General features: G+C 37.3%; 1 protein-coding gene and 1 pseudogene across 2 annotated transcripts in view; both read left to right on the plus strand.

The window, feature by feature from the left end:
* The window catches only part of TMEM38B (transmembrane protein 38B), a 66,001-nt gene that overhangs the window by 18,416 nt on the left and 31,545 nt on the right, over positions 1-16,040 (plus strand). The window contains exon 2 of the mRNA XM_018052554.1: positions 2,787-2,943. Coding sequence (XP_017908043.1) covers positions 2,787-2,943 — 157 coding nt within the window. The remainder of the gene's footprint in view (positions 1-2,786; positions 2,944-16,040) is intronic.
* LOC102182505 lies at positions 14,308-15,287 on the plus strand (annotated as a pseudogene). Its single transcript, XR_001296033.2, has one exon. The product of XR_001296033.2 is annotated as a calmodulin pseudogene (transcript).

Genomic DNA, 16,040 nt, shown 5'->3' on the forward strand with positions numbered 1-16,040 from the left:
TTCCCAATCCTGAACTCCCCTCCCACCTCCCTCTCTATATCATCTCTCTGGGTCATCCCAGTGCACCAGCCCCAAACATCCTGTATCCTGCATTGAACCTAGACTGGCGATTCATTTCTTACTTGATATTATACATGTTTCAATGCCATTCTCCCAAATCATCCCACCCTTTCCCTCTCCCACAGAGTCCAAAAGTCTGTTCTATACATCTGTATCTCTTTTGCTGTCTCGCATATAGGGTTACATTACCATCTTTCTAAATTCCATATATTAAAAAAATAAATAAATAAATTCCATGTATATGTGTTAATATACTGTATTGGTGTTTTTCTTTCTGGCTTACTTCACTCTGTATAATCGGCTCCAGTTTCATCCACCTCATTAGAACTGATTCAAATGTATTCTTTTTAATGGCTGAGTAATACTCCATTGTGTATATGTACCACAGCTTTCTTATCCATTCATCTGCTGATGGACATCTAGGTTGCTTCCATGTCCTGGCTATTATAAACAGTGCTGCGATGAACATTGGGGTACACGTGTCTCTTTCAGTTCTGGTTTTCTTGGTGTGTATGCCCAGCAGTGGGATTGCTGGGTCATAAGGCAGTTCTATTTCCAATTTTTTAAGGAATCTCCACACTCTTCTCCATAGTGGCTGTACTAGTTTGCATTCCCACCAACAATGTAAGAGGGTTCCCTTTTCTCCACACCCTCTCCAGCGTTTATTGCTTGTAGACTTTTAGATCACAGCCATTCTGACTGGTGTGAAATGGTACCTCATTGTGGTCTTGATTTGCATTTCTCTGATAATGATAAATGTTTTCTTATAAAAAATCTCAAATTATTTCCATTTTTTTGCTTATAATATTTTACATTATTTTCATTCCTTCCCCTTTCCACACCCATTTTTCAGACTTACTGAACAATATTCTGTTTTATTGGTCTTTTCCAAGAAAAGCTTTGGGTTAGCTTTATTGATTACCTGTATCATCTGTTTGGTTTCTACTTTCATTTTTAAAATTTGCTTCTATTTTTCTGGCCGGGTTAAAAAAATTTTTTGTACTGTTTCCGGTAATAATTTTGCTTATAGAAAGTTGCTGGACTAGGTCAAGGAAGTCCTATGTACTTTACCCAGAATCACCAGCTGACATTTTGCCCCATTTATTTAATTTTTTCCCCAGCTTTATTGACCTGTAATTGACAAAATTATATATATTTAAAGTGTACAGTGTGATGATTTGATATATATAGTACATTGTGAAGTGATTACCACAATGAAGTGATTAACATGTTTATCATCTCACATAGTTACCTTTTGAGTGTGTGTATGTGTGTGTGTGTGTGGTGACAACACTTAAAATCTACTCTTTTAGCAAATTTCAAGGATATAATATAGTATTATATAGTATTTTTAACTATAGTCATTATGCTGTACATTAGATCCCAAGAACTTATCCATGTATGACTAAAAGTTTGTACCTTACCATTTCTCTGAATGTTTTTATCTCTGTAGAGTGTTTTTGCAGAACCACTTGAGTGTAAATTGGAGACATTTTGCCCAGTTACTTCTGACTACTTCAATGTGTTGATTTTAAGAGTCATATTATAGTTATCAAAATTAGGAAGTTTAACAGTGATACAATATTATTATTAAAGACACAATCTATGTTTAAATTTTATCAATTTTTTGTCTGTAAAGTTCTTTTATAAATGTTCTTTCTCATTCTGAAATATGATCTAGGGAAATGCATTGCATTTGGTTGTCTCTTTAATGTCATTTAATCCGAAACATTTCATCAGCCTTTTTTTGTGTGTGTTCTTTGACCTTTATGTTCTTAAAATATAGGCCAAGTATTTGTTGTTAGGTTTTTTTTTTTAGAATAACCCTCAGTTTGAGTTTGTGTAATTAAACTAGTTGAGGTTATACATTTTTGGCATAGTAGAAATACTTCAGTAGCAATGATATGTCCTTAGTGTATAGTATCAGAGATCACCTGATACTGTTTGTTTATAGTAATGTCTGCAAGGTTTGCCCAATCTAAAGTTACTGTTTCTCTCTGTAATAAATAATCTGTTAGGAGACATTTGAGATGATGTAAATACCTATTTCTCATCAGCCTTTCACCTCTGAGTTTATTTTGTCATTCTGTTTCAAGTCTGTCATATTGAAACTTTAGTTTTTCAGCTTTATTTTCTAAAGTACTTAAGATTATAAATTTTTCTTAATGTATCACTTGGACATATTAACTGATGTACTTACAGTAGGTTGGAAATGAAAGGAGACAGGAGATGGGGAGACTGTCTATATAATAATGTACTGCTGGGCAACTGGCAATAAGATCCTTTAGTGAAGTGAAGTCGCTCAGTCGTGTCTGACTCTTTGCGACCCCATGGACTGTAGGCCACCAGGCTCCTCCGTCCATGGGATTTTCCAGGCAAGAATACTGGAGTGGGTTGCCATTTCCTTCTGCTGGAGATCTTCCCAACTCAGGGATTGAACCGGGTCTCTCTCATTGTAGGCAGTCACTTTACCATCTGAGCCACCATGGAGTCCAGTAAGATCCTAAACGGTATTTTAAAGATGCCCCAAGTCACCCATGTCTTAACAAAATGTTTCCAGTGTTGATTTAAAGAACAGGAGATACAGTTTATGATATTCATGATTGTCATGAGTAATAGTAAGTTCTAGAAAATTATGAAATTAAGAAGTGTGTTTCTTTAGGGCCACTGGTACCTCTGGACTTATTTAGTGTACAGTATCTCAAACATTTACTTTATCATTTCAGGAGCAGCAGCGCTGGCATGGAAGAATCCTCTGTCAAGCTGGTTTACTGCTATGCTCCACTGCTTTGGTGGAGGAATTTTATCCTGTGTACTGCTTGCAGAGCCTCCACTTAGGTTTCTTGCAAACAACACTAATATATTACTGGCATCTTCAATCTGGTAAGCTGCCATTGTGGTGAACTATTTAAAAAATTGTTCTGTAAATTGTTTGTAAATGGTATTTTTTTCTTTAAAAAATATTTTATGTTCTTAGAAGTTAATGCATTTGCAACGGAAGGCACCCAAATAATGCCAAAGGTTTTAAATGCAAAGTATGTCTCTTTCTCACCCTTCTCCCCTATTCTCTCTCAGAGGTAGGAATACCATTTTCTTATGTGTCTTTAGTGGAAGCATTTCAAATATGAAAGGACATCAAATATTTGACCCCCAACAGTTGATCTTGTGAACCTATCCTATGCTCATAGTTATACAACTTAATAATCAAGAGTGTGACCAACTATACAAAAAGTCCAAGTGATTATGATATTTCGGATAATTGTTCTTGTCATACTCTGTTTGATTTTTCAGAGCCTTATGAAATTTAACATTACTTTTGTTTTGAAGTGAAGAAAAAATTGTTAATAGGAATTGCTTTGGATTCTTGCAAATTCAGCTTCAGTTATCTTTAAGAGGAGTGATCCTCCAAGTTAAAGAAAAAGTATTATACCAATCAGAGAGCTTTGTTAAACCTAAAGTGGAAACTTTTGATTAAAAATCAAATCAATGAAATATGTAACATTAGGAACATTTGAAGTTAATTTTTATTGCGATACTTTTTTTTAATTTTTAAAAGCTCTGTTTATTGGGTCTTAGTTGCAGCATGAGAGATCTTCGTTGCATCCTGTGGGAGCTTTTCGTTGTGGCACATGGATTCCCTAGGCGGTCGGTCTTCTGTAGTTTTGACACAGGGGCTTCAGTTACTCCACCGCTTGTGGGATCTTCGTTCCCTGACCAGGGCTAGAACTACCTCCCCTGTATTGCAAGGCAGATTTTTAACCACTGGACCACCAGGGAAGTCTCTATTGTGATAATTTTAAATATGTGCTCAGTTGCTAAGTCGTGCCTGACTCTTTGTGACCCCATGGACTGTAGCCCACTAGGCTCAGACTTTGTCCATGGGATTTCCTAGGCAAGCATACCGGAGTGGATTGCCATTTCCTTCTCCATTTAAATATGTAACCAGTTATAAAAGGGGATATTATAAATAGTGGTAGCAATGGGAAAAATAGTGGGAACCTGTAGCCATAGAAACTGTTCGGCGTAGAACAATAAGTTTGATAGCAAATACGTATTGAGCTGTTACCATGTGTCAGCTAAAATTCTTTATATTCATTGTCATATCACAAGGGTCTAATGAAGTACCTCCTATTATTTCCATTTGAAAAATGAGAAAACTGAGGCATAGAGAAACTTCGCTGTTATTTTCATATTTAGTAAGTGATTGAGCTAGGATCAAAACCAGGAAGCTTGACTGTAGAGCTTAATAACCACTGTCTCTCATTTATTTGCTTAACTATTTCTTAAACTATTACCTTCCAGTTACTATGTTTTTTAAAACACTTTCTCAAGGACTTTATTTCTATAGCAATATTTTAAAAGCATATTAACACTTTGTAGAATTTTTTTTTAATGTGTCTAGATGCTGAAACTATATGAAAGTAGGATATCCAGACTCTGACACTTTTCATCACTTTCACTTCTACTCCTATATACTGCCACTATTGCCTGGACAGTTTCAGTAGCTTCCTAAGTGGTCTAGCTGCTTCTTTCATTATCCCCCCTGAGTCTTGTCTTTATTTTTGCTGCTGTTTAGTTGCTGTCGTATCCAACTCTTTCCAACATAGTAGATAAAAAGTGATTATTTAAAAATAAGTTGTTAGAACATATTACTTCTATGATCAGTATATTCTTATCTTATTAAGAGGAAAATTCAGAACTCTTAGTGTACCCTGTAAGACTGTAAAATCTTCCTTTCCACTCTGTGTTGTAATGTCTTTCTAGTCTATTCCTGCTCAGTCTGCTCTAATCACCTTGGTTTTGCCATTTTTTTGGACACAAAGATATTGTTCTATCTCAGTGCCCTTGTGCTTGCTGTCTTTTCTCTGTGACGTTCTTTTAAACCCAGGAGGCTCGTATTTTCTTTTTTTGGAGAGGTCTCTAAAAAACATGCCTTCTCTCCCATGACTCTCTCATCATACTTCTCTTTTGTTCTTCCTAGAGTTATTACTGTCTGGTGTGTTGTCTGTTTATTTCTTTTTATGATGGTTTGTCTCACTCCACTAGAATAGCAGCCTATCGGAGCAGAGACTTTGTTTTGTTGATTGTGTGCCAAGTACTACTATTCTAGGCTGAGTAAGTACATTGCTAAAGGAATGGACTGCTTGTGTTACATGGGAGTTCTGTAATTGAGTGGCAAGAAATTACAGATCTTGATTAGTGGTTCATTAAATGAAATAAAATTGCTTGTCTATAAATATATACTTTCTTGGCTGAAACTAAGATATGTTAGAAATGGAAAATAAATGCATTTTTATGTAGTTAACTAATAATATAGTATTTAGTTGTTAACTTGAAATCTTTTATTATTCCCATTTAATATAAGAGGAAATTGATGCTTGATATATTGATAAATGACAGGGTCTCAATTTCAAATTAGCATGATCTTAACCAAGATGAACTTTCATTATAAACAATAAATGTTTTTTAATTTTAAAGTTTCAATTAATATTGAGTAGGTGCAAAGGAATATTTCTAATATATGCAGAAGACAAAGAATTATGACACAATAAAAACTTTTATATCCATCATTTACATTAAAAAAATATTCAGTTCAGTTCAGTTGCTCAGTCATGTCCGACTCTTTGTGACCCCATGGACTGCAGTGTGCCAGGCCTCCCTGACCGTCTAGAGTTTACTCAAACTCATGTCCATTGAGTCGGTGATGCCATCCAGTCATCTCATCCTCTGTTGTCTTACAAAAATATTTTATTATAAAGTAAAAATTCAGAAAACCAAGTATATCGCCCAGTGAATTATTGCTAGGTATATCCTTGAAACCATGACCCAAGTCAAGAAATAAAGCTTTGTCATCTGTCCCAGAAGTTCCTTCCAGGTGTCACATTCCAATCACAACTCCCTTTCCACCTTAAATAATAAAAGAAGAAAAGACTGACTATTGCCATTTTGAAATTCTCAATTAGTTATCAGACAAAAGTCATTAAGAGTATTAACATTAGCAAAAAAAAAGCTTATCAGACATTTTGGGTCTCTTATGGTCTTGCTAAATAAAAGGATCTAACCTGAATTTGATTTGGATTCTTTCTTCCAGAAGAAAGTACAAGATGAATCTTATAGTAACTAGCAAGGAAGCTAATCAGTTTCAAGAGCCAATCTGAAGAAATTCCCCCTGGTCAATGAAGGGACAATTTGAGCTTTAATAATAAAATTCCAATTTATTGAAACCCATAAAATATGCTTAATCCATGAGCTCATACTTAAATTTTTTTTTTTCTAATAACAGGAACAAAAAGAACTGGAAACTTTTGGAGAACAGCAGGGGACCAGTTCATATCCTGAAAACTGTAAACAAAGAGCAAGAATCAAGTATATATCCTTCTTTCCTATATGAACTATACAACTAGGAAACCAAATGATAGATGATAGCACACCATTATCCTGACTTTTATGTTTATGACTTCTTTGCATACAAAATTTTATCATCCAGATGTTCATTCCAAGACACTATAATTTACACCCATTAAAAATTTTAATGTCTCTTAAGTCTCTTTGATTTTATCAGTTTCCCTTCCATTCTGTTTTTCCTTAGAGTTATCTCATGAAGAACCAGAGCTATTTGACCTGTAGACTTTTCTATACTCGTGAGTTTGCTGATTGCATACTCATGGTGCAGATCATTATATTCCTCTATTCTCTATGTTTCCTGGTAATTGGCAGATTGATCCAGAATCCAGAGCAGATTCATATTCAGTTCAGTTCAGTCGCTCAGTTGTGTCTGACTCTTTGCGACCCCATGAACTGCAGCACGCCAGGCCTCCCTGTCCATCACCAACTCCTGGAGTCCACCCAAACCCACGTCCATTGTGTTGGTGATGCCATCCAGCCATCTCATCCTCTATCGTCCCCTTCTCCTCCTAGATCCTTTTAATTAGCAAGACCATAAGAGACCAGAATGTGTGATTAGCTTTTTTTGATTGATGTTAGTACTCTTTTAATGGCTTTCATCTGATAACTAATTGAGAATTTCAAAATGGCAATAGTCCATCTTTTCTTCTGTATATTAATTAAAGTAGTATTATAAATAAATACTTCGCACAAATCATCCATTATTTGGTTACCCAAGTTATATAGTTCATAAAGGAAAGGAGGATAAATACTTGATTCTTGCTTTTTATTTATAGTTTTCAGGATTATGAATTGATCCCCTGCTGTTCTTCAGAAGTGACCAGTATATTTTTGTTGTTGCTGTTGTAATTAAAAAAAATAATTTTAAGTAAGTATGAGCTCATGGATTAAGCATATTTTATGGGTTTCAATAAATTGGAATTTTCCTATTATTAAAGCTCAAATTGACCCGTTGTTGACCAATGGGAATTTCTTCAGATTGGCTTGTAAGACTTTGATTAGCTTCCTTGCTACTTAATTAATACAAGATTCATCTTGTACTTTCTTCTGGAATTACTGATTTCTGTAGTAAACTCTGGTTCCTTATAGGAGAAAAGGTATTTCAAGGTCACAGTCTGAACACTAGACATGTTCATTATTCTTAACTACTTATGTATTCTAGGTCTTTTCAGTGGACAGAGCTAGGAAGAATAAAGATAAAATAACTCGAGTTCATTGATATTTCTAACTGAAATTCAGGATCATAGAATTTATGTAACTTTTCTCTGTTACATATGTATCTTCTTTCTTCCACACTAAGAATTTTGAATTAAGAATTCAGTATCATGGTAATACAAGTCTATGCCCTGACCAGTAATGCTGAAGAAGCTGAAGTTGAACGATTCTATGAAGATCTATAAGACTTTCTAGAACTAACACACAAAAAAGATGTCCTGTTCATTATAGGGGAGTGGAATGCAGAAGTAGGAAGTCAAGAAACACCTGGAGTAACAGGCAGATTTGGCCTTAGAGTACAGAATGAAGCAGGGCAAAGGCTAATAGAGTTTTGCCAAGAGAACGCACTGGTCATAGCAAACACCCTCTTCCAACAACAGGAGAGAAGACTGTACACATGGACATCACCAGATGGTCAACACCGAATCAGACTGATTATATTCTTTGCAGCCAAAGATGGAGAAGCTCTGTACAGTCAGCAAACACAAGACTGGGAGCTGACTGAGGCTCAGGTCCTGAACTCCTTATTGCCAAATTCAGACTTAAATTGAAGAAACTAGGGGAAAACACTAGACCATTCAGGTATGACCTAAATCAACTCCCTTATGATTATACGGTGGAAGTGAGAAATAGTTTTGAGGGACTATATCTGATAGATAGAGAGCCTGATGAACTATGGATGGAGGTTGGTGACATTGTACAGGAGACAGGGATCAAGACCATCCCCAAGGAAAGAAATGCAAAAAGGCAGAATGGCTGTCTGAGGAGGCCTTACAAATAGCTGTGAAGCGAAGAGAAGCGAAAAACAAAGGACAAAAGGAAAGATAAGCATCTGAATGCAGAGTTCCAAAGAATACCAAGGAGAGATAAGAAAGCCTTCATCAGCAATCAGTGCAAAGAAATAGAGGAAAACAATGGAATGGGAAAGCCTGGAGATTTCTTTAAGAAAATTAGAGATACCCAGGGCACATTTCATGCAAAGATGGGCTCAAAAAGGACAGAAATGGTATGGACCTAACAGAAGCAGAAGATATTAAGAAGAGGTGGCAAGAATACACAGAAGAACTATACAAAAAAGATCTTCACGACCCAGATAATCACGATGGTATGATCACTCACCTAGAGCCAGACATCCTGGAATGTGAAGTCAAGCGGGCCTTTGGAAGCATCACTACGAACAAAGCTAGTGGAGGTGATGGAATTCCAGTTGAGCTGTTTCAAATCCTGAAAAATGATGCTGTGAAAGTGCTGCACTCAATATGCCAGCAAATTTGGAAAACTCAGCAGTGGCCACAGGACTGGAAAAGGTCAGTTTTCATTCCAATCCCTAAGAAAGGCAATGCTAAAGAATGCTCAAACTACTGCACAATTGCACTCATCTCACACGCTAGTAAAGCAATGTTCAAAATTCTCCAAGGCAAGCTTCAATAGTACTTGAACTGTAAACTTCCAGATGTTCAAGCTGGTTTTAGAAAAGGCAGAGAAACCAGAGATCAAATTGCCAACATCCGCTGGATCATGGAAAAAGCAAGAGAGTTCCAGAAAAACATATATTTCTGCTTAATTGCCTGTACCAAAGCCTTTGACTGTTTCTGTCACCACAAATTGTGGAAAATTCTTGAAAGAGATGGGAATACCAGATCACCTGACCTGCCTCTTGAGAAGTCTGTGTACAGGTCAGGAAGCAACAGTTAGAACTGGACATGGAACAACAGACTGGTTCCAACGAGGTAAAGGAGTACGTCAAGGCTGTATATTGTCACCCTGCTTATTAACTTATATGCACAGTCCATCATGAGAAACACTGGGCTGGAGGAAGCGCAAGCTGGAATCAAGATTTCCAGGAGAAATATCAATAACCTCAGATATGCAGATGACACCACCCTTATGGCAGAAAGTGAAGAGGAACTAAAGGGCCTCTTGATGAAAATGAAAGAGGAGAGTGAAAAAGTTGGCTTAAAGCTCAACATTCAGAAAACGAAGATCATGGCATCTGGTCCCATTACTTCATGGCAAATAGATGGGGAAATAGTGGAAACAGTAAGAGACTTTATTTTTTTGGGCTCCAAAATCACAGCAGATGGTGACTGCAGCCATGAAATTAAAAGACGCTTGCTCCTTGGAAGAAAACCTATGATCAAACTAGACAGCATATTAAAAAGCAGAAATATTACTTTGTCAACAAACATCTGTCTAGTCAAAGCTATGGTTTTTCAAGTAGTCATGTATGGATGTGAGAGTTGGACTGTGAAGAAAGCTGAGTGCCAAAGAATTGATGCTTTTGAAGTGTGGTGTTGGAGAAGACTCTTAATAGTCCCTTGGACAGCAAGGAGATCCAAGCAGTCCATTCCAAAGGAGATCAGTCCTGAAAATTCATTGGAAGGACTGATGCTAAAGGTGAAACTCAAATACTTTGGCCACCTGATGCGAAGAATTGACTCATTTGAAAAGATCCTGATGCTGGGAAAGATGGAACGTGGGAGGAAAAGGGGACGACAGAGGATGAAATGATTGGATGGCATCACCGACTCAATGGACCTGAGTTTGAGTAAGTTCTGGGAGTTGGTGATGGACAGGGAGGCCTGGCGTGCTGCACTTCGTGGGGTCGCAAAGAGTCAGACACCACTGAGCCACTGAACTGAACTGAAATGAAAAATTTCGATTCTTAAGGGCACAAGATAGGATAGAATTAGGATATTTCAACACTGCCCATTTATTTTGTATCATTCACACAATACATAATAGTTTTGGAGTAATCATATGAATACCACCACTGATATGATTACTGAAAATATTTTTTTGCATATACTGTTTTCATTGTCTTCCTATTTTTAAAATAGATGAACTATTCTACACTGTCATAGTAATAGTTATTGTGTACTATATTCTTCCCTTCTAAATTCCTTTTCAGTCTTTGTTTTATAGCTAACTGTATATTTAATGTTTTTTTTAATCAGTCCTTATGTCTGTGTCTGTAGTAATTTTGGTTTTCTGAAGGTTTTGTCTCTAATTCATTCATCTGGAATAGTAGTCCCTAAATTCTCATGTGTTGATAAGTTTGTGTTTTTTGTATTTGAAAGTCAGTTTTATTGGATATAGGATCATAGGATCATACTTTCTAGGTATGAGTATTTTAAATGTTACTCAGTTTTCTTGTTTATGAAGCATTCTGTGAAAAACTGATCATTTAATTTTCTTTCTCTTATAAGTCACATGTTCTTCTTTTCCAGATGCTCCAAAGCTTTTTTTTCTGGCATGAAAGTCTAATAATTTAAATTAAATATTACTAGGTGTTAGTCATTTGGGACTCATTTTTAGGTATGTGGTCTGTCCTTTTTAGTAGCTAGATGTGTGTGTGTGTGTTTTAAATTGAGAAAACTTTTATAATATGTACTCTTCTCTTGCTTTGATTTTCTCCAGGAACTCCTATTGGCTCTTTTTTGCCTTTCTTCAGTGAACCTTTTTATGTCTTTAAACTTTTTAAAATTTTTTCTTTTTTACCTAGTCTTTTTTTTAGAAGGCACTATTATTTTATTTCTCTTTGTTTTCCTTCTAGTTTGGTCTTCATTACTGAAATAATTTTTTAAATCTTTTTTCTTACTCTTTGTGAGCATTTTATCTCTAGTTCCCTGTTTTTCTGTTTTTGATGTGCATTGTTCTTTTATGTGTTGTATCACTTTCTTAATGTCTTTACCTTGTTTTGAAATAGGTTGTAGTTTTGATCTGTTTTGTGAACACATTTACCTGAGTACTTTCATTATAGGGAAATTTTTTCTCTTATAATAATAAATTTATATAGGGTTTGACCTGATAATTTTCTGTTGGTCATTTTTATGTGGAGTCAAGTTTCTTGAACTTTTAAGATAAAGTAAAACTCATGAAAGATTCTCTGACTTCATAGAGCTCCTGCATCGGTTATTACATAGTATTCAAAAGATGATGACTTGCTTTCTGAGATTTCACCAGTCTTTCCCTCTTCCCCAGTTTGGTCTGTACCTTTCCCTGCTTTTGTTGCTCTGTCCTGCTCAGTTCTTTTTTTTTTTTACCACACCCCGTGACATGTTTGACTTCCCTGACCAGGTGTCAAACCTGAGGCCTCTGCAGTGGAAGCTGGGCCACCAGGGAAGTCCATGCTCAGTTTTTATTCTCATTATGGGACTTGTTCTAGAAGGGAGCCTAGGTGGATCAGTTTTCAGAGTTCATGGGGACTACGTTGGTTGAACCCCTGTGGACCTTCTTATCATGGACCCTTTGTCTCACCTAGTATTGGACATGTCAGAATCCTTCCAGTTTCAGCTGTTGTTTTCCAAGTTGGCCTGCTGTGTTTTCTAATGATTACCCATTAGTTATTTTGAAGCTGTTTTGTTCTTAGGTCCATTAGTTGCCGCTTACTTTCTTCTTCCTGTCAAGCAGTTTAGGTCTGTGGGTGCTGGTGATTTGCCTCTCTGTTCACACTTTGGGATTTGAAGGGATACCTTGTCACATAGTTCTGTTGTAAGTGCTGTGGATGGGAATTTGGCTTTGCTCTCTAGTTGCCATGTCTGTTTTTATGTGGGGATTGGAAGAGATCTAAATCTGTGAGACTACTGCTGCCACCATCTTCTCAGATTACTTGTCATTAGTTTTGATGTCCCTTGTGTGACCTTCCATGCTCAGCCCAATCCCATCTCCTTTCTTCCTTCAGTTCAGTTCAGTTCAGTCGCTCAGTCGTGTCTGACTCTTTGCGACCCCATGAATCGCAGCATGCCAGGCCTCCCTGTCCATCACCAACTCCCAGAGTTCACTCAAACTCATGCCAATCGAGTCGGTGATGCCATCCAGCCATCTCATCCTCTGTCGTCCCCTTCTCCTGCCCCCAATCCCTCCCAGCATCAGAGTCTTTTCCAATGAGTAAACTATTTCCATGAGGTGGCCAAAGTATTGGAGTTTCAGCTTTAGCATCAGTCCTTCCAGTGAACACCCAGGACTGATCTCCTTTAGAATGGACTGGTTGGATCTCCTTGCAGTCCAAGGGACTCTCAAGAGTCTTCTCCAACACCACAGTTTAAATGTTGTACCTATCATTTCTTTACTTTTCTGTGTAGTTCTGGCATATATATTTCTAAACAGTGTATTTCATGACAGTTTTATAAATGGAATCATATATATATATTTTTCATTGACTTGCTTTTTTTGTTCAGCCTTTGTTCCTGAGATTCAGCCTTATGGCGTATGGTTATAATTTACTAATTTTCTCTCCTGTATAGCTTATCAGAATGAAATGTGGTCATATTTCATACATTTCTTTGTTGACATAGAATTGTATCCAGTTTTTTTTTCTATTACAATGTTGCTAAGAACATGATACACATGATATGCCAATAGATTTTTCTCTTGGTGAACAAGAATATATTTATTGAGTTATAGGAAAAGTGATTTTTAAGCTCTCCTAGATAATGACAAATCATTTCTCAAATGATTATGCTAATTTTCTCTCATCCCATCTCCCTGCACTTTTCATACAGATAATTTCTACCTTGTTTGTGTTTATCTTACTTTTTAGAAAAAGATGTGTGTCTTACATATGAATATCTAAATAGCATATCTTTTTAGTTTTATTTGTTTTTTGCCCTGTTTTAAAATGGAGTATTATATAGTTCTCTACGGCTTTTTTCACTCAGCTTTATGTTACTTAGATTCATCTGTGTTTTGTTTGTAGCTGTGATACATTCCTCCTCATTGTGGTATAATCTATTATATTAATATCGATATTCATTCTTCTTCTGATGACCTTTTTTATTGGTTCTAGTTGTTTTGTTGGGTACTACTAAACAACAACAATAGCAGCCGCTGATGCAGTACTTACTGTTTCAGACACTTTTCTAAGTGCTCTACATTTGTCCTCTCATTTAACCTCACAGGAAACCAGTGAGGCAAGTTCCGTTTTATTTTCATTTGGTAGATAAGGAATCTGAGACAAGAAGGCTTAAATAACGTGCCCAAGGAATCACAGGTGTCTAGTAGCTGGAGCCAGGATTCAAACCTAAGTTACCTAGTCCTTTAGTCTGCCCTTGCACAGCTTTTTGTTTTGGATTTGGGAAATACATTGTCTTTGTGTTCACAGACCCTTAAATACAAAAAATGGTGCTTGCTTAAAGACACATTGTATTTTAATGTTTTCTTTTTTCAGGTTTTAATGTTGAGAACAAGTTTCTAATCTTAGCTTCATTTGATTTTAATTTGAGAGATTGAAATGTTTGTGATATACTTTTAACTCTAGCAAGCTAAACTAAGGGAGTATGTGAATACACTTATTGGGAAAGTCATCTTTAGTATAATAGCTCTTAGTGCTCACATCTGGAAATTAGCACCATCTGCTGGCAAAGGGAAACAGTAACTTGGTGTATCATGGTAGGTTCAGTGTCATTTGGAAGATAGTATAGCCTCTCATAGGATTTTTCCTTTTGAAAACTGTTTCTGGGAGGAAGTAAATATTTTATAATTCGTCTATGTATTGATTTTTATGCCCCAGTTTATTTTCCTTTAACTTCTAAGTATCAGTTATTATATATTGCACATTTACATAACTGATACTACATTTTTATGAGGAAAAATACAACAAAAAGTATAGTTACGGGCGGCGATGCTGGGAGCCTGGCAGGCGCGGAACCGTTAGCGCAGTTGGCGGCGGCGGTCAGCGACGGCACAGCGCTCAGCGCACACGGGGCCCCGCAGCAGCTGTAGCGGAGGCGCCCTGCGGTCCCGGCCCCCAGCGCGGCCACCCTCGCTCTCTCGGCCTCCCTGCCTCGCTTGCACCATGGCTGATCAGCTGACCGAAGAGCAGATTGCTGAATTCAAGGACGCTTTCTCCCTATTTGACAAAAATGGTGATGGCACCATCACAACCAAGGAACTTGGAACCGTTATGAGGTCGTTGGGCCAGAAGCCGAATTGCAGGACATGATCAACGCGGTGGACGCCGATGGTAATGGCACCATTGACTTCCCAGAATTTTTGACTGTGATGGCTAGAAAAAAGAAAGACACCAACAGTGAAGAAGAAATCCGCGAGGCATTCCGAGTCTTTGATAAGGATGGCAACGGTTACATCAGCGCCCCAGAGCTCCGCCACGTCATGACAAACCTGGGAGAGAAACTGACAGATGGGGAAGTAGAGGAGATGATCAGAGAAGCTGACATCGATGGAGACGGAGAAGTCAACTATGAAGAATTCGTACAGATGATGACTGCCAAATGAAGACCTACTTTCAACTCCTTTCTCCCCCCTCTAGAAGAATCAAATTGAATCTTTTACTTACTTCTTGCAAAAAACAAAAAGTTCATTTACTCGTTCTGTTTCTATATAGCAAAACTGAATGTCAAAAGTACCTTCTGTCCACACAAAAAAAATCTGCATGTGTTGGTTGGTGGTCCTGTCCCCTAAAGATCAAGCTACACATCAGTTTTCCGATATAAATACTTGTCCTACCTTAACAATAAGGAAGCGCTTCGTGGACTCCTGGCAGGTCCACCTGCTCATGATTAATAACACTGTTTGGGCTGGCCAGTTTTTCATGCATGCAGCTTGACAGTTGAGCACAGTCAGGCGTTTGTATTAAAAATGAAAAAGTGAAAAAAACAAATTCAAAACCTACTCAGAGGGGTTCTAGTTCAAATTGTTAGTGTAAATTGTCGTAGCTGGTTTACTGAGAAGAGGCATTTAAAATTGGTTCGCCTCAGGATGCTGTGTGGGTAACTGTCCAAGCGGAGCTCCCCTGCTGCAGGGCGGGCCTCTGTAACGCCCCTGGCGACCGTGATGCACGCTGGCGGCGTGCCTGTCTGTGTCGGCAGCGTTGTCCGCTTGTGCTGAGTGGAATGGGTGTCGGGCTATCACCATTCATACAAATTTTTAAGAAGAAACTTTTATCAAGGGAGCATCTTTGGACTCTCTGTTTTTAAAACCTTCCAAACTATGACTTGAAGTAGGCTGTGGCTATGGACCTCAGCACAACCATCAACATTGCTGTTCAAGAAATTTACAATTTACATCCATTCCAAGTTGTAAATGCTAGTCTTTTTTTTTTTTTTCCCCAATAAAAAAACCATTAACTTAAAAAAAAAAAGTATAGTTATATAAGTCTGTCATCTGTAATAGTCTTTTTCAGAGAATATATGTAAAGTTAATGAGAGCAAGAGAAAAGCTATCTTATTGGACTAATATGAACTGCGTTTAGTTTATTGCTCTTTTGGCTTGGTTAAGTTACCCTGTTTTTGGTAGTCAGAGGAGGGGAATTAAGGGGGAATGAAGGCAGAGTTCTTAGTGATTAACCGTGGAAGCTCAACTCTTGGTATTAATCTAAATTCTCATTTCATCTTCCTATT

This window comes from Capra hircus, chromosome 8 (genome assembly GCF_001704415.2).
Source record: "Capra hircus breed San Clemente chromosome 8, ASM170441v1, whole genome shotgun sequence".
Taxonomy (NCBI): Eukaryota; Metazoa; Chordata; class Mammalia; order Artiodactyla; family Bovidae; genus Capra; species Capra hircus.